The sequence below is a fragment of the Scophthalmus maximus genome, chromosome 8 (assembly GCF_022379125.1).
Source record: "Scophthalmus maximus strain ysfricsl-2021 chromosome 8, ASM2237912v1, whole genome shotgun sequence".
In the NCBI taxonomy this organism is placed as follows: Eukaryota; Metazoa; Chordata; class Actinopteri; order Pleuronectiformes; family Scophthalmidae; genus Scophthalmus; species Scophthalmus maximus.
In genome coordinates this window covers 5,040,073-5,067,798 of record NC_061522.1, presented here as the reverse complement: position 1 = coordinate 5,067,798, position 27,726 = coordinate 5,040,073, and the positions used below count along the sequence as shown (strand labels likewise).

At 45.2% G+C, this 27,726-nt stretch overlaps 1 protein-coding gene and 1 long non-coding RNA gene across 3 annotated transcripts; one reads left to right on the top strand and one right to left on the bottom strand.

Moving 5' to 3' along the window:
* Nucleotides 1-898: 898 nt before the first annotated feature.
* ttyh3b (tweety family member 3b) lies at nt 899-27,522 on the bottom strand. Of its 2 annotated transcripts, XM_047334155.1 has the most exons (15): nt 26,856-27,522; nt 25,342-25,512; nt 17,843-18,039; nt 12,866-12,977; nt 12,518-12,738; nt 11,906-12,001; nt 11,722-11,794; nt 11,495-11,570; nt 10,565-10,620; nt 10,347-10,439; nt 10,118-10,210; nt 9,854-9,990; nt 7,494-7,667; nt 5,779-5,854; nt 899-4,198 (listed from the first exon to the last, which is right to left on the bottom strand). In XM_047334155.1, the coding sequence occupies exons 2-15, from the start codon at nt 25,465-25,467 to the stop codon at nt 4,064-4,066; spliced, it is 1,665 nt and encodes a 554-aa protein (XP_047190111.1). In that variant the 5' UTR covers nt 25,468-25,512; nt 26,856-27,522; the 3' UTR covers nt 899-4,063. The 2 variants fall into 2 exon arrangements, with proteins under 2 accessions (XP_047190111.1, XP_047190112.1); XM_047334156.1 differs by lacking the exon at nt 7,494-7,667.
* LOC118311936 lies at nt 17,545-21,996 on the top strand. Its single transcript, XR_004794106.2, has 3 exons — nt 17,545-17,655; nt 17,794-18,082; nt 20,599-21,996. It is a non-coding gene; the product is annotated as an uncharacterized LOC118311936 (long non-coding RNA).
* Nucleotides 27,523-27,726: the final 204 nt, after the last annotated feature.

The following is a 27,726-nucleotide window of genomic DNA, read 5'->3' as shown; positions in this document are numbered from 1 at the left end:
TCATATTTAAGATGCTGAAATCAGAGAATTTTGACCTTTTTTTTCATAAAAACGACTTAAATCGATTATGAAAATAGTTGGCGATTAATTAAGTAATCGGTTACTAGTGGATTAATCGATTATCTGTTGCAACTCTGCTGATCCTGATAAGTACCACTATGCTCACATTCCTCAATAGAAGATGTCTTAAAGCATGTGATGTACATGTCATGAACCTGTACATTACATAATTTCATTTAAATATAGAGGGTTGCTCCAGGAATGTTTGATGATTATAAATCATACCTCTCCGCGAGCTAGGAAATGAATTTGAATTTGATTGAACCATGCAATTATGTGATAAAAAAAACAGACTTTATGTAGATTAGAAGCAGCACAACAGAGCATATTTGACTATTCACCACGACCGGTGCCGATTAACCTTAAGGTGAATTAAATTCATAACAGCTGCATGAAAAACAAATTAAATGAACCATATCCAGGTCAGAACTCACGACTGATGGATAATAATAATAATGATAAATTTAATTTGTATTGTATCTCATTCTATCACCCTCGATCAGCAGTTCTCCCGATGTCATTCTACAAAGCAGTTATTGATTGGCATTAGCTGAGAGATGACAGCTTGAAATGTTGGTCACATTAATGTTACAAATGATGAAAAGCTGGGAGTAAACTGGGTTATGGCAAGGGCAGAAAATAAACGTGTCAGCCTCACAGAAGATATCTCAGGGATTATATTCTCCATAAATGAATAGTTTCTGGGTTAAGACAGGACAGATTTGACAGACTCCTTTGTGATATATAATCTATCATCTGCTAATTTCTGTTAACCTTTAGTTCTCTGCTTCCTCGGACACTATCCCATCCCCCAAGAACAAGCCACAGTCTTAAGTCAGTACGTTAAATTTGCTTTAATTTCTTTTTCTTTTACATTTATTCCAGGCTGAATGAGATCGTTACCACAGTTTTGACATGTACATCATCGTTAATATCTTAGTTAAACCATCGGAAAATAAAAACAGCCATAGAAAAAACATTGTTTGTCCGTCACGTCTGGGACAGAGGTGTATTTGAAGTCCTGTGAGTAAACGTACCGCACACACACGCACACACACGCACGCCCGCGCTCCCCGTCGATTCGTCCTGTACCAGGTCGGGTTCGTCCCACAGGGCGTCGTGCAGGAGTTCAAATACAGCTTTTAAAACCAGGAATGCAGAGTTACACTGGAATAGTTTTATTAAAACATCGCAAGACAGAGAGTCATTCACCATTAATTAAGAGAGGAAAAACGCTGCTCTTGCCTTTATTCTCCTACAAAACAGCTAGCTAGTATTTTATCTTTAAACTTTGATTTTTTTTTTTTACAAGACGGAAGAGAAATAAAAATAATTGTGATATGATGTGCTGTAAGAGTTTTTAAAAACATTATGAAAGGCCATTAATCAGTGACTAGTCCCACAGATCTTAACATTGTTTGCATCAATGGTGCAAAGAAAAGAAAAGAAAAACACTGTAAAATACTAGACCATAGGTAGCATTGTTACCATAACATGGACATTTTTTCTTCCTTGTAAAATCACACATGTACGATTGTCTCGCTAATTACGAGAAGTGGTCATTTGATTAATCGGAAAATATTAAAATGCTGTACAGGAATGGTGGTTGAAGGGTGTTGAAGGGTTCTCAAGGAAATGTAGCTACTTCCTACTGAACTACATCACCCACGATGCAACATGGCTACGGGTGTGATGTCACAGCTGTGGGAGGGGCGTGCAGTTACACTACGGCTCTAGATGTGAACGTAAACAAGGACAGAAGCAGGGAGAGGTGGGTTTCACAATGACGCTGCAGTCAGTCTGTACTGAATGTGTGTGTGCGTGTGTGTGTTAATGTGTGTGTGTGTGTGTGTGTGTGTGTGTGTGTGTGTGTGTGTGTGTGTGTGCGTGTGTGCGTGCGTGCAGCGGCTCTGTGGTGAGGAATGACTCCAGCCGCTCAGACACACCGATCACTGTATATACACACATATTGAAACACTGAGATAGAGCAACAGCCAAACACTCTGCAGTGATGTCACACACACACACACAATCACACACACACACACACACACACACACACACACAATCACACACACACACACACACACACACACACACACACACACACACACACACACACACACACACACACACACACACACACACACACACACACACACACACACACACACACACACACACACACACACACACACACACACACACACACACAGGTCAACGACTAGGGTTTTTGTACACTGTACACAAGAGTTTACGAGTCGGAGGAAAAACCACTGGCAGTGCTCCAGGCAGTGTTTCACTTCTCCATCTCACAATGTCACCTTGAAGAGAATTTGTGCTTGTGGGTAAAAAATAAAATTAAAATCAAAAAATAGCATTTAAAAAAACACCACGACCAAGTGGCTGACGGTCACCAGTCCCCGGTTAACAAAATAAAAGCAAAGGAATTAAGAAACAGTATAGAAGAAGAACAACAACAAAAAAAAATCAGAACACTTCAGTTGGTCACAGTTTTACATCCCGGATGTCCGATTATGATAAAACATAAAAAAAAAAACACCCACTGTCCTTAATTCTGAAACACTTATGTAACTATACTTATCAGGGACATGATTTTTCTTTGTCAGGTTTAGGGGCACAACTTCCATTCAGTAAAGATGGAAAGCTGTTCCTTTTTTTTTTTCCAAATCTTGGTTTATATTCCTGATCACATCCCTGAATGAAAACAAACAAACATCATAGTAACAAAACAGGTCTTCGTCCCTTCTCAGTGCTCGTCGTCGTCGCCCGGGACCTCGACGGGCTTTAGTTAGCACCTGGCAAATATGTGTTGTCGCAGTGATCTGTCCGTCGCTTCCCCGTGTTCAAGTGTCTCTCCTGTTCCCTTTTTATTTTTACACTCCAGAGAAAACATTCCAGATGTGCAGGGTTTTTTCCCCCTTAGACGTCTGGAGGCAGCAGGAGAAGAGGGACAGAATCGGGCATCCCTCGTATTCACAATCAGAGTTTTTGGCACAGGTTGAGCCTCCTTATGTCCTTTCTGTCTCGCTCTCCATTTCCCCCCAAAAAACCTCCAAAGCGGTTACTCCGCAACAGGATTCCTGGCTCGTGTTCAAAAAATGCATTAGCAGACAGGCAACGGAGAGGCCGGGCGTGGACACACTGTCGCAGCTTCACGATTCAAGTCTCAAGTTGGACACCGACGTTACGCTGAAGAGAGAATGTGAGTTTCTATCTAAACATGGCTTTCTGATTCACCGTCTTATTATTTATACAGATGAGCGTTCAGTTCAACTATCTGCCTATTTCAGCGTGTGTGTGTGTGTGTGTTTGTGTGTGTGTGTGTGTGTGTGAGAGATACAGCAACAGTTTCCAGATAGACACACATCACACCACGTTACCAGTAATGGTTCTACTTTTCATGAGATCAGAATTAAGCACGTTTACTATTTACAACTCTGTACACGGTGTGTGTTTGTGTGTGCATTTGTGTGTGTGTGTGTGTGTGTGTGTGTGTGTGTGTGTGTGTGTTAAGGGAGAATCAGGGGTTGAGTGGTGAGAGAGGCGTGGCTGTCTCCACCGGGGGGCAGTGTACAGATCCCTGTGGAGGAGGAGGAGGAGGAGATATCTGGAGAGTAGAAGGAGAAACTGTGGAGGAGAAGGAGCCGGGGGCTTCAGTTGCTGTGCATTGTGGGTATTGTATGTGCGCTAGTCCATCACAGCAGTGGTGGACTGAGCAGCTCAGGATGAGCGATCGAGAGGCAGAATGAAATGATCTTGCCGGATGAACTTTGACCGTTTTTCCGAACAACTGTGGGTGAGCAGTAGTCGTGGACCTTCAAAGTGCAGTCCTGATGCGCTGTGGTGTTTCTCGGTGAACCGGTTGTTGTTGAAGTGAAGTTCAGTCGACCTTGACTGAGCTCTGGTGGGTCTCGTTGGCTGTGAGAACTGGATTCAGGCAGTACTGGGGGAGGGACGGGGTTATTCGGCATCTGGTAATCTAGTGGACTGACGACTGTGGCCGGGCGGCGGGGTGATGCCGGCTAGCCGGGTCCAGTTGGTCGTTGGGAACGGAGCGTCGGTTCTGGTCCGGTCGGTTGGTGGCCAGGTACTTGGCTCTCATACTAGAGGTGTACTGAAGAGAGTGATGGGGGGGGGGGGGGGGGGGGGGGAGAGAAAGAGTGAAGAGAGAAAGAGAAGAGCAGGGGACAAGGACAAAAAAAAAAAGACAGGAAGAGGAAAAACATGGGATTATGATCAAGTCATATTCACACTGAAGAATAAAAGAAGAAGAACGTGTCTCACAGTTAGATAATGTACATTAGATCAAGAGATGCAATGGTTAAAGACAGGCAGATAGATAGATAGATATAGATAGACAGATAGATAGATCTCCAGATAGATGGATAGAGTATGTGATGTAAACACAAACAGAGATCCTTGGACCAGTCATTTGGACAGCCAGGGGTGTTGGATCACGACACTCAACAGTCATCACATCAGAGCTGATTGCGTCCGGATGGTGTTACATGTAAATTAGCGGATGTGGTTTTATTCTTTGTCAGTGGTTTGCAGTTAGTGCTCTAGTTCTGATGTAGGAGGTTAGCCTGGTAGGAGTTAGTTAGTGGTCTCTGGGTGAGCTAGCCAAGCTCAGTTACAGCTGGAGGAGTCTCTGGTTTCCAGGGGGGAGCAGAGCAGCTCTGCAGCAGGAGGCCGACGGCCCCCCGGTCGACAGCCGCGCCAAAAGAATGATGAATCTCTGCACCGGGGCTGTTTTCTGGGGGGTTTGCCCCCTAGAGTTTCCGACAGTGGAGGTGGGGAAGCGTGCTCCCGTGACTGTTTAATGGTGAAGGGTGAGGGGGGGCACAGAAACAGAGGACACACCCACACACACACCCACACACACACACACACACACACCTCGAACCAGAGAATGCACACATAAGACACACTGTGGGAACAGGGAGGGGGAGGGGGGAGGAGGAACTTTTTAGAGGTTTGGGCTCGACATAACTCGCAAGAAATAAGTCCTAGGAGCTGCGCCGAGGCGAGGAAGAGATTTGATGATTACATTTTGTCAGCTCACTGTGTTCGTGGCCCCCAGATGTTTGCAGTTGATTGAACGGCGTCACCTGCAAGCCCAGCAGAGTTATGTCTGTTCGTACTGCAGCAAACTCCTGACACGCGACAGTACTAGATATTTAAAATATATATTTTTTGGGAAGTGTTGTTTGAGGTTCTCTCGACCCCGACAAACATCCGATGTGTCCTCACAGACGGCCACGGCGAAAAAACCAACCAGACTCTTTTTTTTTCTTTTTTTTTTTACATCAGAAGTAGAGAACAACTTTGTACATTGACCCAACTATTGTCACCCATCAAAAGAGCGGAGCTTCTCTTTTGATGCAAAGTGCAGATCCACCTTTTCAACAGACTCCCAGGTGATTCCCCGGCTGCCAAAATGACCTTCATGGAGGGCGGTCCATGATCCCGGGACACTTGCAGTGGTGTAGGGAGAGGGGGGGGGGGGGGCTACCTTCCAATATCCACACAAGCATGCGCGCCACATCGTTCAAAATCAGACACGCCGCACATTGGTCAACGCCGTGCTTCCTGTCGTTACGCTCGATTTCGTTGTTTTTTTTGTCCCCCAGCAGCCCTGTGGGTATTGGAAGATAGTGGAGGGAGAGTGTGTTCTAGAAAGTGTGCACTTACAGAGGGTGGAGGGGACTCCCTGCCAATCAGGGGGGTGTTCTCACACCGAGGGTTCTGAAAGTTTGCGTTCTGGCTCCTGCATTATAGAATAAGAGGTTACTGCATGTGGTCACCCGCCCTGCCACCGGTGCTCAGCTGTCGGTTCTGCTCATGGTCACTACTGAAGTGACTCTCTAGTGATGAACGGCCTCAGAGAAAATAATAATAATGACAAGTCAGAGACTTGAGCTTTGTAGCACAGAGCCGGAGGTTAAAGACCAGACTGCCACAGTCCAACATAGTTAACATTCTCGCTGAACAATGCAACAAAAGAAAAACATTTAGTCCCAGTGGCTCAGTGACAAATCCTACTTTTATCTGCGTGGCGACCTAAAGCCTTCAAAATGAATTTATTAAGCTTCAAATGTCCCTCGTGGGCACAGTAATATGAAGCTTAAAAGGAGTTATGTGCTTGATCTTTGGTTTGTTGTATGATCACATCTTCTTACTGTCGTGTGAACAGTCAGATTAGAGCTGCAACAGTTCATCGATTAATCGATTAGTAATCCACTACTAAATGAAGTAGTTTTTATGAGGAAAAAAAGGCAAAATTCTCTAAATTTAGCTTCTTAAATGTAAATATTTTCTGGTTTATTTGCTCCTCTATGACAGTAAACTAAATATCGTTGGTGTGTGGATGAAACAAAACATCATCTTGGGGTTTTAGGAAACACAATTTTATATATTATATTTTATGGAGCAAACAACTAATCAGTTGATCGAGTAAATAATCGACAGATTAATCGATAATGAAAATAATCGTTAGTTGCAGCCCTAAGTCAGATATCTATAAATCTTAGGTATAAATTATTATACAAATATATTTTGTCAACACAAACTTCTAACACAGAAAACAGAGCCTAAAACTACCAGGGTGTTCTGACCGTGCTTAGCTCCAACAAACACAACTCAACACACATTCGTTAGCTCTGTTTTAGTGACTGTCAATTTCATGTTATTGCTAAACAATTTTTGAAGGAATATGATTTTCCAGGAAAAGATGAATCTGCCCCTGTGGCAGCAGGTAGTCTCACTGATGATGACAGCTGACTGCTGCTCTTCAATGTCAGATTGCTGCTCACAACTGGGTCAAACAACCCTACGTGTTTGCTTAGGAATATAGTCAATCAGCATTGTTAAACATGCAGGATTTCTCAATGGCCAAAAAATATGAAAAACATGATCATTAATAGGTCCTAAATATTATATGACAGATATCTTAAACTATCAGTTCTTTGCTTTGCAGCAAACACTGCATTGTGCTTGATAAGCGCACGGCTCAAGCAGAAGCAAGCAGTGGCAGATTACAGAGGTTTATGTTTGTTTCTCTGAGAGCAAGCGATCTTTGCCGACACTGGACGGAAACAGGTCGGCCGGCAGATACAGCAAAGCGTCTAATTTTCTATGAGCATCAAGGGGGACTCTGGTGAAGGGTTGTAACCCACTGAGTGACATACAGCATACTGCTGACAGTGTGTCACAGAGGACATGCGGAGCCATACATAGCAAAAGGAAAACAACAACTAGCTATTCTAACTTGTCTTAGATCGCAGGCAGTGGGCTGTTTCTCTGCTTGCTAGTCTGGGTCACATGGGGGGGCAGAGCATCAGCTACCTACATGGCAGGCAGTGTGATTGATCCTGCTAGCCTCCAGCTAGCGGTGGGTGCTAACTCACATGTATTCAGTGACGGGGGCATTGCTGACAGTGTGGGCTGTGGCGGGCAGGCTAGCTTCGCTACCGTAGCTGGAGCCACAGCTGTAGAGACTGGGCATGTGAACGCGGTACAGGTTATCGTGCACGCCGCCGCGCGAGACGCCCGACTCGTCCTCTCCGTCTTCCTCATCCGTCCTTCAATTGGTCAGGGTAAAGGGGCAGGGCACAAGAGGGGGCATGATGAACAGGAGGGGGGGGGGGGGGGGTAGAGGGGGAGGGAGAATCCGAGAGAGACAACAGAGTGTAAACAAGTGGTTGAAGAGGAGGTTAGGAGAGGGGGACGGTGTTCTTCTACTATGAGGAGTCTCTGGTTAAGACCATGCCTTCAGCCCCAAAGCAATTGAACAAGAAGAAAAGGGAACATTGGCAGCATTCATCTGCAAAAACAGGACCACAACAAGTACAGTAGTGTCTCTATCATTACTACACAGCTCAGAGCAGAGGACTGGTGCATATTATTAAACTGTAAGACGACAAAGGGCTCTTCGATATTCTCAAAGTTCTCTCAATACGCAGAAACATGCAGTCATTTTTCTTTCATGCAGTCGTCCAATACTGACAGGAGAGGATTCGCCCCTGGGCTTTACTGTCCATTTCAAGTTGTCCAAACAGTGTCAAATTTCAAGAATCCATTTTATTTTTGTATAATTCATGCATCTCGGAGTGCTCCATGGAAATTAAAGCAACGAAAAAAAAGGCAAGAAGAAAAAAAAGTCAGGGGGAAAAAAAGGAGATAATGTGGCTGGTTTGGGCAAAATTCATTTTCAGACATAAAATGGTCAAAAAATGTAAAACGGCCGGCAACGTAACAGAATGAGGCATCGAGATAAATAAGATGTGTGCTGATTTGGAAGTTTGATCTCTGGCTACAGAAATGTACTGGCTTCGACAATGAACGATTACAAAGCTGCATATGTGGACCCTGTTATTAAGACTGTTATATTGTTTTGGCAGTCTGTACCGACTGTCCACGTACTGGAAAAGTCACAACAGGCTGGAGATGTTTCAAGCGCTGTTTTTTGAGACGCCAGCTTCGTTTAACGTTCACATGTGAAGAACGCAGCAGGAGATTGTGCGAGTCAGACATGTTCACAAGAGCAAGATCATTTCCGGAACATCCCGGCGAGGGGTTAACGCCTGGGTAGGGCGACCACTGGCTTTCCTTTATTCTCATATGAGCTCACTCTGACATTTTACGAATATTGTACAAGGGGGGGCTGATGGGAAAAGTTCCAGAAAAAATGTGCGGAGCAACATTTGCGTTCTCGCATGCAGCCCCTCCGGAAAATTTGGGGGAAATGTCCGGGACTTCGGTGCATGTCCTGACAGCAGCTAATGATGTAAAGAGGGAGGGAGCAGGACCCTCCCTGTGATAACGGAGACAAAAAGGTGGAGACCTAACTATCCTGTCTGGCCACCAGATGGAGGTGTTTCACTCTTTCGACCAACTGTGCAGCCCTTTAAAAGGACTCTGCAGCTGCAGCACAGGCAGCCCCAAAAGCATCCGATCAAGTGAGATGTGACTTCTTTCTTAATTCGGGAACATTGTGGATTGTGGATTATTGATACCTGCCGGGCTACGCGGTAGCATTGCTGGTAATTCACACCCACCAACAAGCGAAAAAACAGCACAGCTGTGGTTTCATTAATTCAACTCGTTCACCAAAGTGAAAAAGTTCACATATCTAAAGCTCTTTGCACTGTTTCTTTTTTACCACAGAAGGATTTGGTTTGTTTGAGGCTATTTGAAAAATCTGTTTATTGGACCCGAGGGTCGTTTTCTTCGATATCGCTGAAGCCCAAAAACATTTCCAAATCAGGACAGGGGGAGAGGAGGTAGGGGAAGGAACAGAAGGAGGAAGTGGGGCAAAGAAAAGAAAAAAAAGTAGTGATACACAAAACACTGGTGCTCCCAAATTCAAGGCATGAGAAAAGAAAATGAACACACATAGAAACAAACCAACGGCCAGACTGGCAGTGCTCACGGCAAAAAAGTGGATGGGTGGATGGATGGATGCAAATACAGGCAGGAAGACATACAGAAGGATACAAGAGCTCAGGAGGCAAATACAGTGAAAGAGTACATGCATGGGCACCGAGTAGATTCTTTATGGGCCATTCCCCTGTTTTCAAGTCCATCCGCTGAATTCAGTGAGACAAGAAGTTAGAACTAGTAACTTGTTAGCTGTTAGTGCACAGGTTATGTTGAGAGAGAGGCTAATTTAGGGATGTTAAGCTGTGTGTGTGTGTGTGTGTGGTGTGTATCGGTGTGTGTGTGTGGTGTGTATCGGTGTGTGTGTGTGTGCGTGTGTGTGTGTTACCTCTTGCCAGGCCAGGTATGTGGCACGCTGCACACAATGGAGGAGAACATCAAAGCAGTGACAAAGGAGAAGAGAACCAGGTAGATGACGCCCTCGACTCCGTCATAGCACAGGCCGGTTAACGCTTGAACGTAGTCCTGAAGAGGAGGGGAGAGGAGAGGAGGGGAGGGGAGAGGGGAGGAGAGGAGAGAAGTCAGTTGCCATGACAGATCTAGGATGTGAGGACTTCTCTCTTCTCCTCACACAACAAACACAGTGACTCACCATGTGGAGGCTGCGACAGTCGACCAGAGCGGTCAGCTGGTGGAGACCAACCTCCGTGGAATTCAGCACGGACTGGATTTGCTCAAGACTCCCCTGCACATGCAAAAGGCAAAAGGTTTGTGTGTACACGGTGGTTTTTTTGTGTGTATGTGTGAGTATAAAGACTTTCATCCGCTCGTGCGTGAAAGTAAAGACCCACAGATCACTCCGCACACACGAGCACACGCACCTTGGTGTTGGCGTAATCGCGTGCTGCTGATCTCAGTAGCTCTGCCACATCGTCCTGCATCTCCACCAACGCTTTGTGACTCCCCGACAGCCTCTACAAAAACGTGACAGGGAAACACGAGACACAAACAAAAAACACAAAATGAGTCTCCTGCTTATTATATCATCATTGAGTTGTTTTAATCGAAACAACAGTAGGAGTGAGGATGGTGACGTTACCTGCTGGAAGGGGTTCACTTGGCCAGGGCTGCACATCAGGTAATACTGCAGGATATCTGGGAATATAACAAATCAACTGAAGAATAAAACACAAAATAAACTATGACGTAATGAAAGACAGTAAGTGTGAATGCAGTACCACTGAAGCATTACTGCGTGTGTTTTTTTTTAAGAGGGAACATCTGTGCTCTACAGCCGACAGTTAGAGCGGAAACAACGGACGGACCACAGAGCTCATTAGCTGAGAGGGAAGATGAGGAAGGTAGAGGAAGGAAGCGAGCAATTGAGAAGTAAAGTGGGATGTGAAAGGATGAAGATGGAGGACAAATCAGATAATGATGCAAAGTAAAAGTGCAAGAATGTGCTCTGAATCTTTTTTCACATTTGGGAATTGCAGGAGGAAGAGTGAGAGGAGAGTGTGCAGGGTTTGCTGAGAGAGAGAGAGAGTAAGAGCTTCTAGATTCCAGGGTGTCAATCAAACACAATCCCCTTGGAAACACACACACACACAAACTCACATTTGTTTCTTGAAATAGAAGCACAATGTCAGGGTGAGATTCAACTGTCAGTTCAGAAATTGGAGTCTTTTCTGTATTATATATATACTGTATCTCTATATGAGCAGCACATTGAATCGTTTTCATAATCTATAAAAAACCTTTTCTCCTCGCCCCATGGGTTCAAGCTGAAACAGTAAATAACACATATTTCATGTTCATATGAAATAAAGGATTATTTTATATCTTCAGACCTCTAAAAATATTCAAATAAAAAAAATGAGAAGATGAAGAAATTTTTATTTGTTTGAACTGCTCACAACAAATGCGACATTCGTCTAAAACAGTTGTAACCACTGCTTTATAGCAGAAACAACTCAAGAACACCTGGCTACTTCCAGTCGACTGGCTATTTATCGTCGTCTCTGCATACCTTGGTTGATGACAGCGTTCTCTTTGGTTACCCTGGTGACGTAGGTATCCGGGGAAACGCAGAAGTCGCTGGCGGACTGTTAAAGAGGGTAAAAGCACACACGTGACACATCAGACTAACAGTAGCGCTCCCCTCTTTGAACACACAAGTCGCTCGAGTGGGTGGGTAGAGATTACATCACCGCGGAGCCCGAGAGCTGGGCTCGATGTTGCCATGGTTACACTTACAGCAGCGACAGCCAGCTCCAGGCCGAGAGACGCCCAGCTGATTATCAGAGTCAGCACCCCCAGCAGACACACTCTGAAGGACAAAACAAACACAAGATTTGGGGAGTTACAAGCGTGTTGTGTGGAAGGATTTCACTCCAAATAGGAGAAACTTTTCAAAAGGTACGACGTGAAGTGAACGTACCCGATGAGAACGCCCCTGGAGTTGCGGATCAGGCCGAAGAGCACCAGAAGACAAATGAGTACATCGAACAGCAGCAGGCTCAGGTAACCCAACCACCTGTAGATTAGAAAATAAATGACCTCAGTGACTCTTACAAATAGGGATTCGCTTTTCCACAACAACAACACCGAGGCGAAACACTTCAGTCTCAAAGGCGACGTTGTTTGTCTTTTGGGACCGAGCTAATTAATCCTTTAAAATACTCCGTGGAAGACACTTCACATAAACCATGGTCACAATCAGATCACTAGGTAATTACTCTTAAAGGTTTTAGACTCAGCATCACAAGATTATATAGCAAATGTTGACACGGGGATTTATACGGTTTCAACTTTAGAGCCATGGCTGGTTGATATCTTTATATTAGTGTCGTCGTTTTTTAAATGGTCTTAGAATGCACTATCCAGACAATCTTTTAGGGATGCATGATAATATCTGCACGTTATCCTCTTCGCCAATATTGACTTTAAATTTCTGATATCTGCAAAAAATCCAATAACATTCATCCCTGGAATATTTAAAACTTTTGCATGACAGAGTATGTAAGACTAGTTTTTTGTTGTTGTTACTAACCTGTAAAAGTCGAACACCTCCGTCTTGCGAGCCAAATCCTCCAGGGAGACGTCGGTGTTGGACCAGAAGGGGACGTCCACCATCAGCCTCACCAGCTCGTCCAGCTGGCCCTGCAGCTTCTGGACGATGGACACGTAGTCTTTCTGCTCCTCGAAGGCCGTCTCCAACTGGACCAGGTTCTCCTCCACCGTCTGGTTTAAGGCGAGGGCGCTGTCGGACACCTGCGCTCAGACGAAAACCAAAGAACCCCATCAGTCACATTTTTTTTAATATTCTTTAATGGGTCTGTGAAGTAAGCTTGAGGATTTTTTTTTTTTTTTAAGTGAAATAGCACAGCAGATAACTCACCAGCTTCTCCACCCCGAACACGGTGCGGTTGGCATGACGAAGGGAGTATGCCAAGCGATTGGCGCCATCGCTCGACTCCCCATTTCCGTAGAAGCCTACAGCGATGCCAGCGCTGGAGGGGCAGAGAGCAGAGAGGGCCATGTGTTAACACGATGACTAATTCAGCGATCGGATGGCATCAAATTCATCAATAAGAGTGAATAGTGGCTCTCTTTTTTTTCCTCTTCTCTTTCGCTCACAGTCACACACACACACACACACACACACACACACACACACACACACACACACACACACACACACACACACACACACACACACACACACACACACACACACACACACACACACACACACACACACACAGACAGACAGACAGACAGACAGACAGACAGACAGAAACTGCAGCAAAGACATTGAGCTATTGAGTGCAGTCCCTCTGGTAACCAGCAACAGGCAGCACTGAGTTCTTGGTGCTTTGATTTGGTGTCACCACTGGGCCTCAGGCAGCCACGGGACTCCCAGGAATAATTTTCTCTCTCTCTCTCTCACACACACACACACAGTCAACACAACAATTGGGTCACCAGACCGAACATAATGTGGTCCTTCTGTAGCTCTGCATCGACGTACACACGACACATGCGACAACATTAAAGTACGTGGCCCCAATTCCCTTTCCTCCCACCCCTCACACTCCTTAACCATGTTCACGCTGCTCATTACCCCTCGACTGCCCGGCAACACCAATGCTGCCACTGCACCAATCTTTTATGTTTTCTTACACACTATCTTGTCACATCTTACCCATTTTTTCCCTGCATACCCCCCCCCCTCCCCATTGTGCTTTTATTGTCTCTCTCAGCCTGTAAAGCTCTAGTAGCCCCCTCCATTCCCTTTGTTTACTGTATCTGTGCATGTGTGCGCGTGTGTGCGTGTGCGTGTGTGTGTGTGTGTGTGTGTGCTCGTTGCATTCTTGACGTCTGTCTTCAGACTAACACAAGACGAATTTGCAGCGGGAAATTTATGGCCATTGTTAAGGCAATTCATTCCAGCCCATTAGATCTCGAGTAGCCCCACGTTACACAAAATGGTATGTGTGTGTGTATGTGTGTGTGTGTGTGTGTCTTTGTAAACACACATTGTGCAGGTGTGTGTTTTAGTGCTTTGTGATGGATGTAAGGGAAACAGGCTTAACAAGAGAAATGGAGTAAAAAATGAACTATCAGTCGTAAAGACACATTGATGTGGCTTGTGTACGTCGATGTAAATATCCTCTCCACCTGTCTCCTGCCGTTTTCCCACCCTCCGTGTCATCTCCGTTTTTAACAGTAAATCATCTCCCTCCACTGCGGTTTACTCATCCTTTTCTTCTCTTCAACCGCCCATTTCCTTCTCCCACTACGTTCTACCTCCAATTCCTTTCATCCCTCATCTTCATCCCTCCTCTTGTCTCCATGAGTTTTTATCTTGCTGCCGCTCCTATCAAGGGGTTTCATGACTTTATTAACCAGCAGCTTGGAATATGAGACACAAACATTGGGCTGCAGGAAGGAAAAACTTCAGAAGTCAAACAGTTGACGTCAAAACACTGGCCTGCTAAGCCCTGATTTAAAAAAATAAAACGTAAAAAAAAGCCCCACGCATACATTAATAGGACATCATTTTTCCTTTTTAGAAACAGCGTCTGGATCTGACTGATGGTAACACGGAGAGACAGTGCAGAGCTTTGGTCTCGGCCTCAGTCCATTTTCAACAGAGATGGACGGACATCATAAATCTTTTCTGTATCTTAATGGCCAAACTAAAATGCACGCAGCTGCAGCTGGGATGGTAAAATGTTGCATTCAGTCAAAATTGGGTCAAAAGTCTATTAGTCTAAACTGATTCACCTGATTCCAGTTAAAGCTGCAGTCAACTTCCATGTCTTCCATGTCTCCCATGTCTCTTCCATGAAAACATGAGACAAAGCTCTGCTAAATACAGCGAGAAGCTATTATCTGAATAAATGGAGCCAAATCAATATTGGATTCACGTATTCCCAGTGGCTTTTGAAATAAATAATCCTGCAATGTTTTTTTAATGATGAGAAACTGTTAGAAAATAGAGGAACATGCCCACAGCAGCAGCCCAAGGTGACATTTCAAAATAACACACATCTTTGCGGCCGAACGATGTAAAACCCAAAGAGGCTGAGAAGCTGGAAGTAGCAAAGGTTTGACATTTTGCTTGAAAAAAGGCATAAACAATAAACTGATAATAATAAAAGCGTTCTGATGGATCTTCTGTTGTTTGACTAATTCATAATCCAGTTTCAGCACAGTGTGATGCATTCACTGGAGCTAATACAAGAAAACAGCTTCCCACTAAACACCCTGCACCAGCACACAAACGGAGGAAGACCACATGTAGCTGGTTTGGAGCCAAAAATAAAATATGATGTCATATTAAATTGTGGAACAAAGAATCTCATGCGCACACACACACAAAAAAAGGCACACGCCATCACACAGGAACGTGTGTGTGTGTGTGTGTGTGTGCGTGCTCAGATCCATATCAAATATTCACAAAGAAATATTATAGCTACGTAATTATGAAATATTAAAGCGTACAAAAAACACTCTTTGGCAGCGAGTCACGCGAGCGAACACACACACACACGCAGACATAGCTCCCCCCGACTGTATAATTCATCTCTGCTTCAAATCTGCTTCTGTCTCCATGGCAACCTTTCTGGGCCAGGGAGAATGCCGAACAGAGAGAAATAATATGGTTAAAAAAAAAAGAAACGAAAGGGAAGAAAAGGGGAAGCGAGGGAGGAAATAGGAATGTGACAAGAGAGTAAATGAAAGAGGAACAGTTTGAATGTTTGCATGTGCATTTTTTTTTGTGTGCTAAAGGAGAGCAGAGTCAACTCGGCTCGCTACCTGTGGTCAAAACACACTCAGCTCGGTCACTTGGGTCAAAGACCTCGGTAAGCACACAAACACACACACACAGTCGACAGAGTCAGATAAACACAAACACAAGTTCAACCAGCTGCCTTGGCTCCCGGTTACATCATCACACGGGCTCATACAGGACTGGATGGACACAACTGGCAATCTACAGGGATGATGCAGATAATAACTTTTTGTTGCACAATATATTGTCCCAGAAATAATTGCAATAGACAATGGTATTGTCATTTTAAGACCATTTTGTTGATACTGAATCAAGTGATCTTGAATCATTGAGTTCATTTTCATTTATCGCACGATAAGTCGATTAACGCAATTATCGTGACGGGCCTAGTGATGAGATCAGAATTAACTGAGCTGCATAAGCTCTGATATATTCAAGATTCAATCTTTTTAACAGTGGTCATCATTTTTTATCAGTGGTGATAGAGATGGGGGGGTGGGGGGGCGACTGACTCTTGACTTGACCTGAACTTGGGACATAAGCAGTTAGTTGCATGTAGATCCCAGACCTCCCTGTTGTTTGATTTCCTCCACAAAGAGGTTATGCAACCTGTTTGTCTATTTCTTTGTTTCTTTGTTCGTATGTATGATTACTCAAAAAGGTCTCTGCCATGGTAACAGGTGATTAAGTTTTGGGGCGGGATCAAGGAAATTTTTTCGAAGGATTCGTCAGCGTTGCGAGACAGAGGCAAAACTTGTCAGTTTGTGTCAAATCTTCACAAATGGCATAACATTTTTTTGGAAAATATGTAGGTCAGACTGGAGATGGGAAGACAAGTTCTGGATGAAGCTGCATTAATACGTGGGGGATTGGTCAGCCCTGGTGGAGCTCTGCGCTCCTGTTGTTTTCCATTGTCTTGTGCTTGCCAGTGGAGTGAAAGTGTGTAAAAGTAAAATGAACGCTTTATATGCAGTACAAGAAGCAGATGCAAGCGCTGTACCGTGACATCCAAGCTGTTCCCGTCAGCCCTCATCTCTTTTTTTACATCTTTCCAACCTGTTTTCATACACTTCTAGCGCTTCCTCCGTTTTTTAATGTGCTAATTGAAAATGTCTATAAAACTGATGGAAGGAAACGTAACTGTGTGACTAGGGCATAGTGTCCGTCCTGTGCAATTTAATAATGACATGAACAGCTGTGCACCAACAGGCTGTGGTATGCGGAGCGTTCGCTCCTGGCGTGAACATTCATGTCGGGTCAATCTGGATCACAAGTGGACAGCCCCACGTAATGTCTGCTCACACCTGTCTTTAGAATGCGTCTCCCCGTGCATCCCGAGTGAACACGCGTGATCTCTACATACACACTGATGCATTTTAATTTTAAAACACATGACTTTTACTACATTTACACTTGTGTCCGCACTACGAAACAGTATTTTAAAACCAAAGCAACCTCCGTCCAGCCAAGTGTTTTGGCTCAGTATCAGAAGTCATATCTGTCCCATAACACACCTGAATATGCATGTGATGTCACATAACCATTTGCGTATGCTGGTCATTCGCATGCCGGTAAAAACAGGAAGCTGGTTGTCTTATTTTCAGTAGTCTGCAAAAAAAAATATACTAAGAACGAGAACCAGAAACGGAGAGAAGTTAAAGCAGGTATTTCCCCTTTTCGACCAACAACAACAACATGGAACCGTTGCTGAAAGTGGGTGTTAGCAAGGCTTTGCATTCGCAGCTGGCAGTGACTGATAAGACCCAATCAGGAAGCAGATGTTGGCGACTGTGTCATTAATTCCAAAAGACCGGCAGCATTTGCACAAGTCTCCATTTTAGGGCCTTGAAAACTCCAGAGTAGTATGGACGCCAGCTGATTTACAGGTAAAATATATTAGTGTGGACACTTTTGGAGATGATGACGCAGACACCCGCGTCCACTTCCTGATTGGTCTCCACCAGTCATGACCTTTCCTTCCATGATTTTGTCGTGCTCTTCTCACATGGCCCTTTTCCCTACAGCGAACAAAGCGCAAAAGGTCGCGTCACTCTCATGGGAACAAGCTCTCACCTGCAGACGAGCGTGGCGATGATGACGCACCAGGCCGTGCAGCAGCAGTCGGCGCTGGGCTGCTGCGCGTGCGTGTGGGAGTGCGAGGAGTCGTCACTCTTGCGTCGCCGGCAGCAGAGCCAGAACGAGTAGAAGAGGAGGAAGAGGAGGTCCAGGGCCAAGCACAGCAACGCCACAGAGCCGAGCAGCAACACGGACTGAAGAGGAGAGGAAGAAAGAAACAATTAGTTGCAATAAGAGGTTCATGATTTCATAACACTGTTTATTTAATACTTTCTTTCCTGTCAAACTTGATTCATTCAGTGCACAAATGTATCGTGTTTGATAGTATCACAGGGCAGGGAGCAATTTCGGACTTGGCTGGAGAATTCAGGAAGCAAATTAGCCGATACGAGCAGAAACCAGATACACAGAGACACCACATGGTTCAGTCTTTCTGGTGCAGACAAGACGCACAGCAGATAAACAAACTGTGCTCCTCCGTGCAGCAGTTCGAGGACAGAGAACAGCGGCTGTTAAATGGGCGTTTGATGGATACCACGAAAAACACATTTGCATGCCATCAAAGTACGCACAGCACCTCCACGCGGTGAGCGGAAGCGCCGCTGACGGGGAGCTGCGTGCGCCAGAGACCCACCACACAGATCACATACACTCCGAAGGCTTTGAAGTGCAAAACAAGAAGAGGGGCGGTGGGGGCAGACAGGCCGAGGAGTGAGGGGGGGGGGGGGGGGGGGTAGATTTGGAACAAAAACAAGAGACTAGGCTAGAGAGACGGAAGAGAAAGAAGACGACTGAACTGAGCACTGCAGAGGGAGAAATGGATAGAGACAGAGATGAGGGCTGTTACAGCAATTTGCCAGGAACTGATGAAATCTTTTTTTATCACACACACACACACACACACACAGACAGACGCGGCAATGTTAGCTTTTCCTTCCCCCTCTGGAGACGTCTGGAAAAGTCATTCTTGCTGCAGGACCAGGCGCAGACAAAGGCTCGTTGCCGCTCAAACAAAAATCTCTACCTGCCGGATCACTTTAGACAAAAGGAAATTGTGCCACAGTTCTGCATGTTCAGAAAAAACAGCCACATTGTAATTCAGGGGAGTCCTCCCCCGTGGATGATAACACAGTCTGACTCCACCTCACACATTCAACGAGATCTTCCTCGCAGACTTCCTGGCTCCCCAGACTTATGAACTGCTGGTTTCTTTCTACTGACCTCATTTCTTTCCTCGCTGCCAGCCAGCAATTTCCTCAGCCTGCGGCAAATTCGCTCACCTCTACTGTAAATATGCACATGAATCGTACCGAGTGCACGCGAGCCAAAGCTTCGATCGTTTGCCACGAACAGACGGACAAGCCGAACACATTTGCTGCTGCTTTCAGACGTGAACTCTAGAAAATATCTGGAAAATTGGGTTGGTCTTTTTCACATATGAATAAACGCAGCGGAAAATGTCGAGACTTCAGTGCATGTCTGAAAACAACTATATACGATATGTAAACACATTTCCATTGATGGAGCCATTGTTTTGCTGGGTCACAACCCAGAAGAGTTGGACACCCCTGTAGTGCAAGACAATCTGTGGGACTGTACCGTGGTTACAGAGATGCATCCCAATGTCTGCAGGCTAACATGCTCACAGTGACAATGCTAATATGCATAATGCTTCCCATATTTCGCTTTTTTGTTTTTAATGATTATCACTAAATACAAAAGTACAGCTGAGGCGGATGATGCCACTAGTTTTGCAGATATTTGGATATAAACCCAAGAGCGGGACAGATTAAAATGTTCACCTGATATGGAGCTAGATGAAAAGATAAGCGAGCGGCTTAGTGGTTACAATTCACCCTGAGGGGGACATGAATATTTGTACAAATATTCATGACAATCTATACAATAGTGGTGCCTGCACAAAAACACTTTGAGCCCTTTGATTGTTAGTGCAAAATGTGATTTATTGCTAATCTGAAAGATTCTTCCTTTCCCTGTGACATCACAGTGACAAAATCTGTATATTATTTCCTGAGAAATCGATGAAAATGTGGAAGAATCTTGCAACGTTAAGGAAAGACTCAGGAATGAAGATGTGGATCTGACCCTCAATGTGTTGGGTTCATCCCCTGGCCCCTGCCCCACTTTAGTTACAAAGCATTTCAGCGCCTTTTTGTGTAATCCTGCTGATAAACAGACAAACAGACAAACCGGGTGAAAACATAATCTCCTCGGTGGAGGTAACAACGGGGCCTAACAAGGTCAGCATTAATTGTGAACTGTGTCAGATGTGTAACCGGGTCAGAGGAGGGTAATGTATCAAATCTGGGGGGCTTTAACCAATCCAGTAAAGCTAGTGGGTCACTTAACTAGACCACTGACCACTGCAGCCAATAGGATGCAACACATAACAGGAAGTGAACTGCAGCGCTGTGATATGACATTCTGGAGGGTGAGAGTGAGTGTTGGTCATTTTCAAACAACATAATTCCAACCTACAAGTCTACAGCTAGGAGACACCAATCACATTTCACCTAAAATAATTACAGTCCTTGACTGGTGGTACAATGGCTAGTTTGAATATTACAAACAAATACTTTCACATCTTCAGTTTGAACTTTGATCAACAGAGGACGCCGTGAAGGTTTGTGTCGAAACTGCGTGTCTGTCGTTTACACGTGATTACTTTCTTGCTGGGCAGCAGTTGGTAAAACCAGTTGATTGCTTTCTGCCCGACTGATTCTCTCCAACAGGTTCAAGACCACGAGTGGAGGATGGGAGGGGAGGATCCCGGTGGCAGAGGAGGGAGAGATAAGCTCTGCAGAATCCTAGTCCCTGGTATTATCCTCCTGTCATTATCTTTGAGGCTTAACTGGAGACAGAGACGTCTCTGCCCTGTGTGCTCCTCTAATGCATTGTTTGATCTCTTGTGACTTTAGACCATGTACCATTAAACGCATAAGGCTTTGCAGAAGCTCACGCTACAGTATTTAACGATGGATGTTTTCGTGGCATCTAGTATAAATCACGCTATAGGACTGACAATGGGATGACATAGATACTGTGGAAGGTGGAGGGATGAAAGACTGGGAGACAAAGTGTCCGCCTCTTAAATGTGATGATTCGCTTCTTTCTTTTTTGGTCATACACACTTGATAGAAACAGGGAATCTGAATGTCATACCCTTTGGCTCCAAAGAACGCGATATCTTGGTTATTTTCCAAAATGTTATGGAAAAGAAAAGGTGTACAATCAAGAAAGTAATCAGTGGATTATCCAACAATGAAAATAATTGTTGGTTGCAGGCTTATTAATGTTCTTAAGATTGTTAATAATGATAATAAAAAATGTCATTATTCGAGTAATTGTTTGGTCCAAATCTCAATTTCAAAAAGCCCAAGGTGACGTCCTCTAATTACCTGTTTTTGATTTGCAAACTGCAATTATATAAAACAAAGGAAAGCATTTAAAAGCAGCACTCGCTTTACTGAACAAATTGGACAAAACTGATTCCTATAGTCAAGTTAAATTGTCTGAGCGGTTTATTTTTATAAGTCAATATTCTCTGATTTCAGCTTCGTAAATGTGAATACTCTCCGGTTTCTTTGCTCCTCTATGACAGTAAACTAAATATCTTTGGTGTGCTAACAAAACAAAACATCGTCTTGGAGTTTGGGAAACACGATCGACATTTTTCACCATTTTATGGACCAAACAACTAATCGTTCAATGGAGAAAATATCGAAAGATTGATGGATGATGAAAATAACCATTGGTTGCATCCAAAGAGAGAATTAAAGTCTTTAGGGAAAAAAAATACTGAATACAGTATCCTTGAGTGAAGCGCATGGTGCTACAATGCACATTTTTAACCAAGTGGTCATTTGAATATAATGTTGAAAGAACATGTAAAGATGTGTGGCATTCATTTCGTTTTTGGCGTGTTGAGCAGACTGGAACATGGGGCCAAAGGCAGGGGGTTGCAGTTGTGTCCTGCACTTTTAAAAATGGCTGCTCTACCCCTGACGATGGCCGCAAGGTTAACCGTCAGCCTGACAAACCATCAGATTAAGTGTGGCTCAATTAGCTACTAATAAGCATGGTGAGCTCGGCTGTGCATGTGTGTCTGCGTACTTAGATGTTAGTGTGCGTGTGCGTGTGTGTGTGTGCGCTTGTGTGGGTCTGTGCTTGTGTGTGTGTGTGTGCATGCGCGCACATGCATCTACACTACTAGAGATCAGCTTGCAGGCTGGAGGAGGAGGAGGTGCTAAAAATAAATGCCCAGGCACAGTGATCTACTGTGCCTGGGCATTTTAGTGTGGGTACGTGCACGCCTGTGTCAGTGTGTGTGTGCCGATGTGTGTGTGTGCCGATGTGTGTGTGTGTGTGTATGACTGAGCTGACAGGATCAATCACTTCCACTTCACTGAGTTGTCCTTGCACTCTCCCTGCCTGTGCGTTACTCTGCGGTCTGGCCTTCCCTATACTGTCCTCTCAACTTCTCCCCGGAGGCGCCGACTGACCCGCCGAGTTCATTCTGCTTATATTCACTGCACCTGTATCACCTGCTGCAACCTAAGTGCAAACAAAACACTTACGGCAAAATATGTGTTCAGACAAAGACCTGGATAGTGTGTTTTTAATCTTTAAACACACACACACACATGAGAAGATTCAATAGCAGCCAATTTAGTCATTGAGCTTCTCTGATCCTTTTCAAAACGCAATGAGACAATGTCTTCCACTGTGCAAACTGTAGCATACACTTCAAAAAATACCAATTATACTTACTTACTTTCCACAGCTGGGAATATGTGTGTGTGTTATTACAGGTCACATGATTCCTCTGTAATGTTCTGCAGCTGTTTAACGGTGGTAGCTGACTCCGCGATTCTACCGTAATACAAACAGACGAACGTGCACGCGCGCACAAAAAACACACACACACACGCATTAGGCACACATGCTATTTCAATGCCTTGCAGAACCTCAGGATAAGCGCTCCTATTTCAGCTCTTCAGGGGGGGAAAAAGAATGAAAAAAAAATAAAACCATTTTCTAGCAAAAAAAAAAGAAAAAAGAAAGAGCCACAGAGTCAGCAGCATCCGTGGATAAAGTCAGAGTCATCAGAGACCAACTGCACCGGTGACGGAATACTAAACAGTTGTGTTTGTTTGAGAGAGAGAAAAAAAAAACCCCGAGTGAGAGAGTGAATGAGAGAGTGAGTGAGTGAGAGGGAGATGGTGTGAGAAAAAAAGTTTTGAGCAGCTTCAGAGCTGAATACAAATGAACCTGTGCCAAGTCACATCAGAAAGAAAACCACTACATACACACAGAAGAATCTCTCTCTATTGTGTGAGTGTGTGTGTGAGTGTTACGTTGTGTGGCGGTGACGGACTCAGAGCACTGAGGGACACTGTGTGTGTGTGTGTGTGTGTGTGTGTGTGTGTGTGTGTGTGTGTGTGTTTCTCAGCTGGATGAGTGGATGCATAAAAGCCTCTGAGACAGATACACTGAGCCAATCTAAAGACGCTTCAGTGAAAGAGTGAAAGAAAGAAAGAGAGCATTCTTTTGCAACGGCCCCCCTCCCCTCCCTCCTCACTCCCTCCCTCCTTCCCCCAACCAACTCAATTCAACCTCCTTCTTCTTCTTCTTCTTCTCACCCTCTACCCCCCCCCCGTCTAGCCAGAATTAATGATTTCACCCTGAATAGAACCCCTATATTCACTCTCTCTCACACACACACACACACACACACAACCCCCTAAGGGAGATCGGTGACCTCACCTCGACAAATGACACTAAGTGCTGAATACGCACTGACAGAGAAAAAAAATTAAAAAGTGTGTGTGACGCGCGGTATAAAACATGTGGCATGTGTGCACAACTACTGTACGTGCCAACGACGTGCAAAAACAAAAACATGTGATCATATAGTGCAGGAAGATCAGTGACATAGAAACAGCGGCGTCTGCTGAAATATGTCAGGATGTAATTAGTCTAAAAGAGGGGGTCCTTAAAATTCCAGTGGTCACACAACGTTGACACTCACTCTCTCTCTCTCACACACACACACACACACACACACACACACACACACACACACACACACACACACACACAAAGGCTCTTAGTTAAACACTGAATAGCCTGCAGGAAGTGGTTATTTGGCAATTTAGAAGCACCTCCCATGGCCCATCGAGCCTTTTCTCTCTCCTCTCGCCTCCAATCAGTCTCTTTTTATCTTTGTCACTGCTCCTCCTCCTCCTACTCTTCCTCCTCTCTCCCTGTCTCCACTCCTCATCTCCCTCTCCTTGCTCATGGCCGTGGGTGCCTTCCCACGCTCGGCTCTTGAACTTGCACGCCCTCCCTCCCTCCCTCCCCCCGCTCCCCATACATACATGTCGGCAAACTCATAGTGAGTCGACTGCGGCGTGTGAAATGTGCGACTCTCTATAAACATCGTGCCTCCGCTTCGCGTGGGGCTAACCGAGACCGTGTTTCTTTTTTCATGCTGCAGAGACCTGGGAGTCACCTTGTTTGAGGATTCAAATGAAATGCAGCAAAAACTGAGCCAAAGCCCCTCTAGGACGGAGCTGCGCTCCGAGGCACCGCTGCCGACTCGGGAGTGTTTTTACTTTATCAAAGAAAGACTCAAATTAGTTTTGTGCTTTTAACTCGTGCTGATGATTTTTTTATCTTCCGGTATAAATGCCCATCGCCAGTTACCAAGATGATGTCCTCAAACTGCATGTTTTCTCCAACCAACAGTCGAGAGCCCACAGATTCTCAGTTAACAATAATCCTCAAAGTAAGAAACTGGAACTGGCGTTTGTTTGGGTGTTTTGATCTAAAATATTTCATAGATTATCAGCATTGTTAGCGATCATTTAATAAAAAATTCTTTCGACTCCAATCACAGCTTGCATGTTCTGATCTAGAAGTACTTCATCTAGAGAGTGATGTTTGCTTCACAAACTGTCTCATTCCGTTAGTTTTAAGAGTCCTGATGAGCTAAGACTCTCAAATATTTCAAAATGGAAAACAAAGGTTTGAGAAACATCAAAACAAATAGATAAATAAACATCATTTTGCGTGGATTAGATTTATTTTCCTCACCTATCATGACATTAAACCCATCAGATTCATGTCGCACCCATTAAAAGGGTCCTGAGCCCCAGATGAAGGATTCCCCTGACTAATCGATTATGAACAATGATGGAACAGGAAAGGAGGTCAGTGCTTCGACCAAGGACATTTCTCCGTCTGTCTCTCGTTCTCTCTCTCACACACACACACACACACACCATTGATCGATGCAGGGAGGGAACCCACAACTCAGTGGATACCGGACAGCCTCAGCCACCGCTTGGCCACTCTGCTGTGAATTTACAGTGTGGGTAAAGAGGCAGGAGGCGAGGTGATTAAAGGTGAAGCTGCACCATGAAGGGGGATGATGAGGGTTAATCACCCTGCCCGCCGCACACTCGTCTTACCTTCTGATACTCGGAGTCCTCGGGTCTGAAGTCACTGCTCACCAGCTGGAATTCGATGTTGAAATGAGGCAACCGGTGGAGCAGGTTCACCCACCAAGGTGGCGAGTAGTTCACTACGGCCGCCATCGCGATGCAGCAGCTCCCTTCCCTGTTGCCGGCTGTCACTTCACTCTATAAAACCGAGAAATTCACGGCCATTGTTAGGTTTGACAGGGCAAAAGAAATGACCTCACGTACAGTTCACACCTCCTGTCGTGGCCAGGGCGAAAGGAAATTATAGCATGAATGTATGTTTCATCAAGATGAAGGTAGAGTATCCAAAGTCCTTGCTGCAAATACTGTTTACCACCAAAACCTACAGAAACAACAACAACTGTAAATACAAATGACTGATGAGTTATGAGTGATAAGTCACAAACAAGGGATGGAACAAACATGCCAATCAACATCAGACGGCCCTCATGGCATTTGATATTAAACATTACTGTTTGATAAATGTCTCACGTGACGATTTGCCATCGATTGAAAAGATTCGATCGATTGTGATCACAGGGTATCCCTGCTGCGTGTCCTTACCTATCAATGACATACCTGTTTGTGTGTGTGTGTGTGTGTCTGTGTGTGTGTGTGTGTTTGGTTAAAGGGGGGGGGGGCCTGAAAGACTGCAATATGACACATTGCTTCATTTCATTTGTTATTATCACATCATAATATTTTTTTGCCATTTAAAAGCATTCCCTCCACAGCTCCTTGTGTTCTTAAATGGCATAAAGTGCCTTTATCCCCATTTTAGAAAATATATATTTTTTAAATATTACGCTTATAAAACTGCTGCACTGCTTATCCCCAATAAACCTTGAAAATCCAACATGGAGGGTTTTTTGTTTTTTCAAAGAGCCCACTGACTCGAAGCAAAATACTAAACCTATGAGGTCATCGTTTTAAAGATGGAGGTCATACAGTATTTGGACACGTACTGTACATGAATTATGGGCATGGCTGACAGACAAGCAACCTCCAATCACCCAATTAACGCCCCAATGCTGCTGCTGCTGCAAATAAACACACACACACACACACACACACACACACAGACAACAACAACCACAGGCATCGTGAGATTAAAGTGTTGTGGGCGCTGTGAAATGGCCGATATATATATATATATATATATATATATGAAAAATAAAAAAACAGCACACAGACACGACTCCCAATAACAGTCTAATAATAATCTAAACTACATGAGTGGACACGTTCGATTAAAAACAGCCCGGATCAGCTCGAGCTTCATCTCCATCCCGCTTTGTCCGGCCGAACTACCGCAGTCTCGGCGAGTCGTCAAGGCAACAAGGAGGGAGGGAAGGGAGGAAGGAGGAGAGCAGTGTGTGTGGATCGGAACCCCCCCCCCCCCCCCGTGTGTGTGTGTGTGTGTGTGTGGATCAGAACCCCCTTGCGTGTGTCTGTGTGTGTCTGTGTGTGTGCGCGCGCCCGTGCGTGTGAGACTACTGTACCTCGGGGACGCGCCGGGCGGATGCGGACCGGTCGTGGTCGTTTCTTTGGCGCAGTCTCGCGTGTTTCACCTATTGTCTCCTCCGACTCCGCCGGTGCACTTGAACGCCGCACCGAGCTGCCTGCTGCTGCTGCCGCCGCCGCGGTCCCGACCGCATTGAAGAGGAGCGGAACGACGAGAGCAATGACGATGATAACAGCAATACGAATAATAAATACCAACGATGATAACACTAACGGTCAGCCACGGGGCCGCTCCGCTCTCATTGTCCCCCCGCGGAGACGCGGAGTCAGCCCGAGCAGCGGCGCTGAGCGGTGGATTAAAGGGTTAAAGCTCGTTGACCCGCAAACCCAGAATCCGTTCACGTCGCGCTTGTCTCCGCGTACATCTGACAGTGTCGCCGTCGTCGTCGTCGTCGTCGCTTTTCTCTTTTCTCTCCGCTTCAGTAAACCGACGACGGTTGGCGCTCGGGGTCGTCGTCGTCGCCGCTCGCTGCTCCCACACGACGAGCGTCGGTCCAACGCGTCCGTCGCTGCGCTCCCTCGACTGGAGGATATTGTTAGAGGGTGAAGCAAACACGGTGCTTGGGAAGCCCTGGAGGACGGGGCTTTGCGGCAGCTCCGGCTCTGCGAGTGTGTGTGTGTGTGTGTGTCGGGGGGGGAGAGAGAGAGAGAGAGAGAGAGAGAGAGAGAGAATGAGTGACCAGATGCGCAGAGGTCGCCCCCTGACGTTGAAGTCGTGCTACTACACGAAACAGCCTTTTTACTGGCAGTGTGGTGAAAGATGCGTTCAGGGGTTTTGAAGTGAAAACGATGGTGGCTTTGAAGTGCAAAACACAACAAAATATATATATGTGTGTATATATATATATG

Coding starts and splice junctions, on each gene's coding strand:
- ttyh3b (XM_047334155.1), bottom strand. CDS start 25,467: ATGGCGGCCGTAGTGAACTACTCGCCACCTTGGTGGGTGAACCTGCTC. Junction 11,795..11,905: donor TCCAGGGGCGTTCTCATCGG/GTACGTTCACTT, acceptor TTTGTCCTTCAG/AGTGTGTCTGCTGGGGGTGC. Junction 7,668..9,853: donor CATACCTGGCCTGGCAAGAG/GTAACACACACA, acceptor GACCAATTGAAG/GACGGATGAGGAAGACGGAG.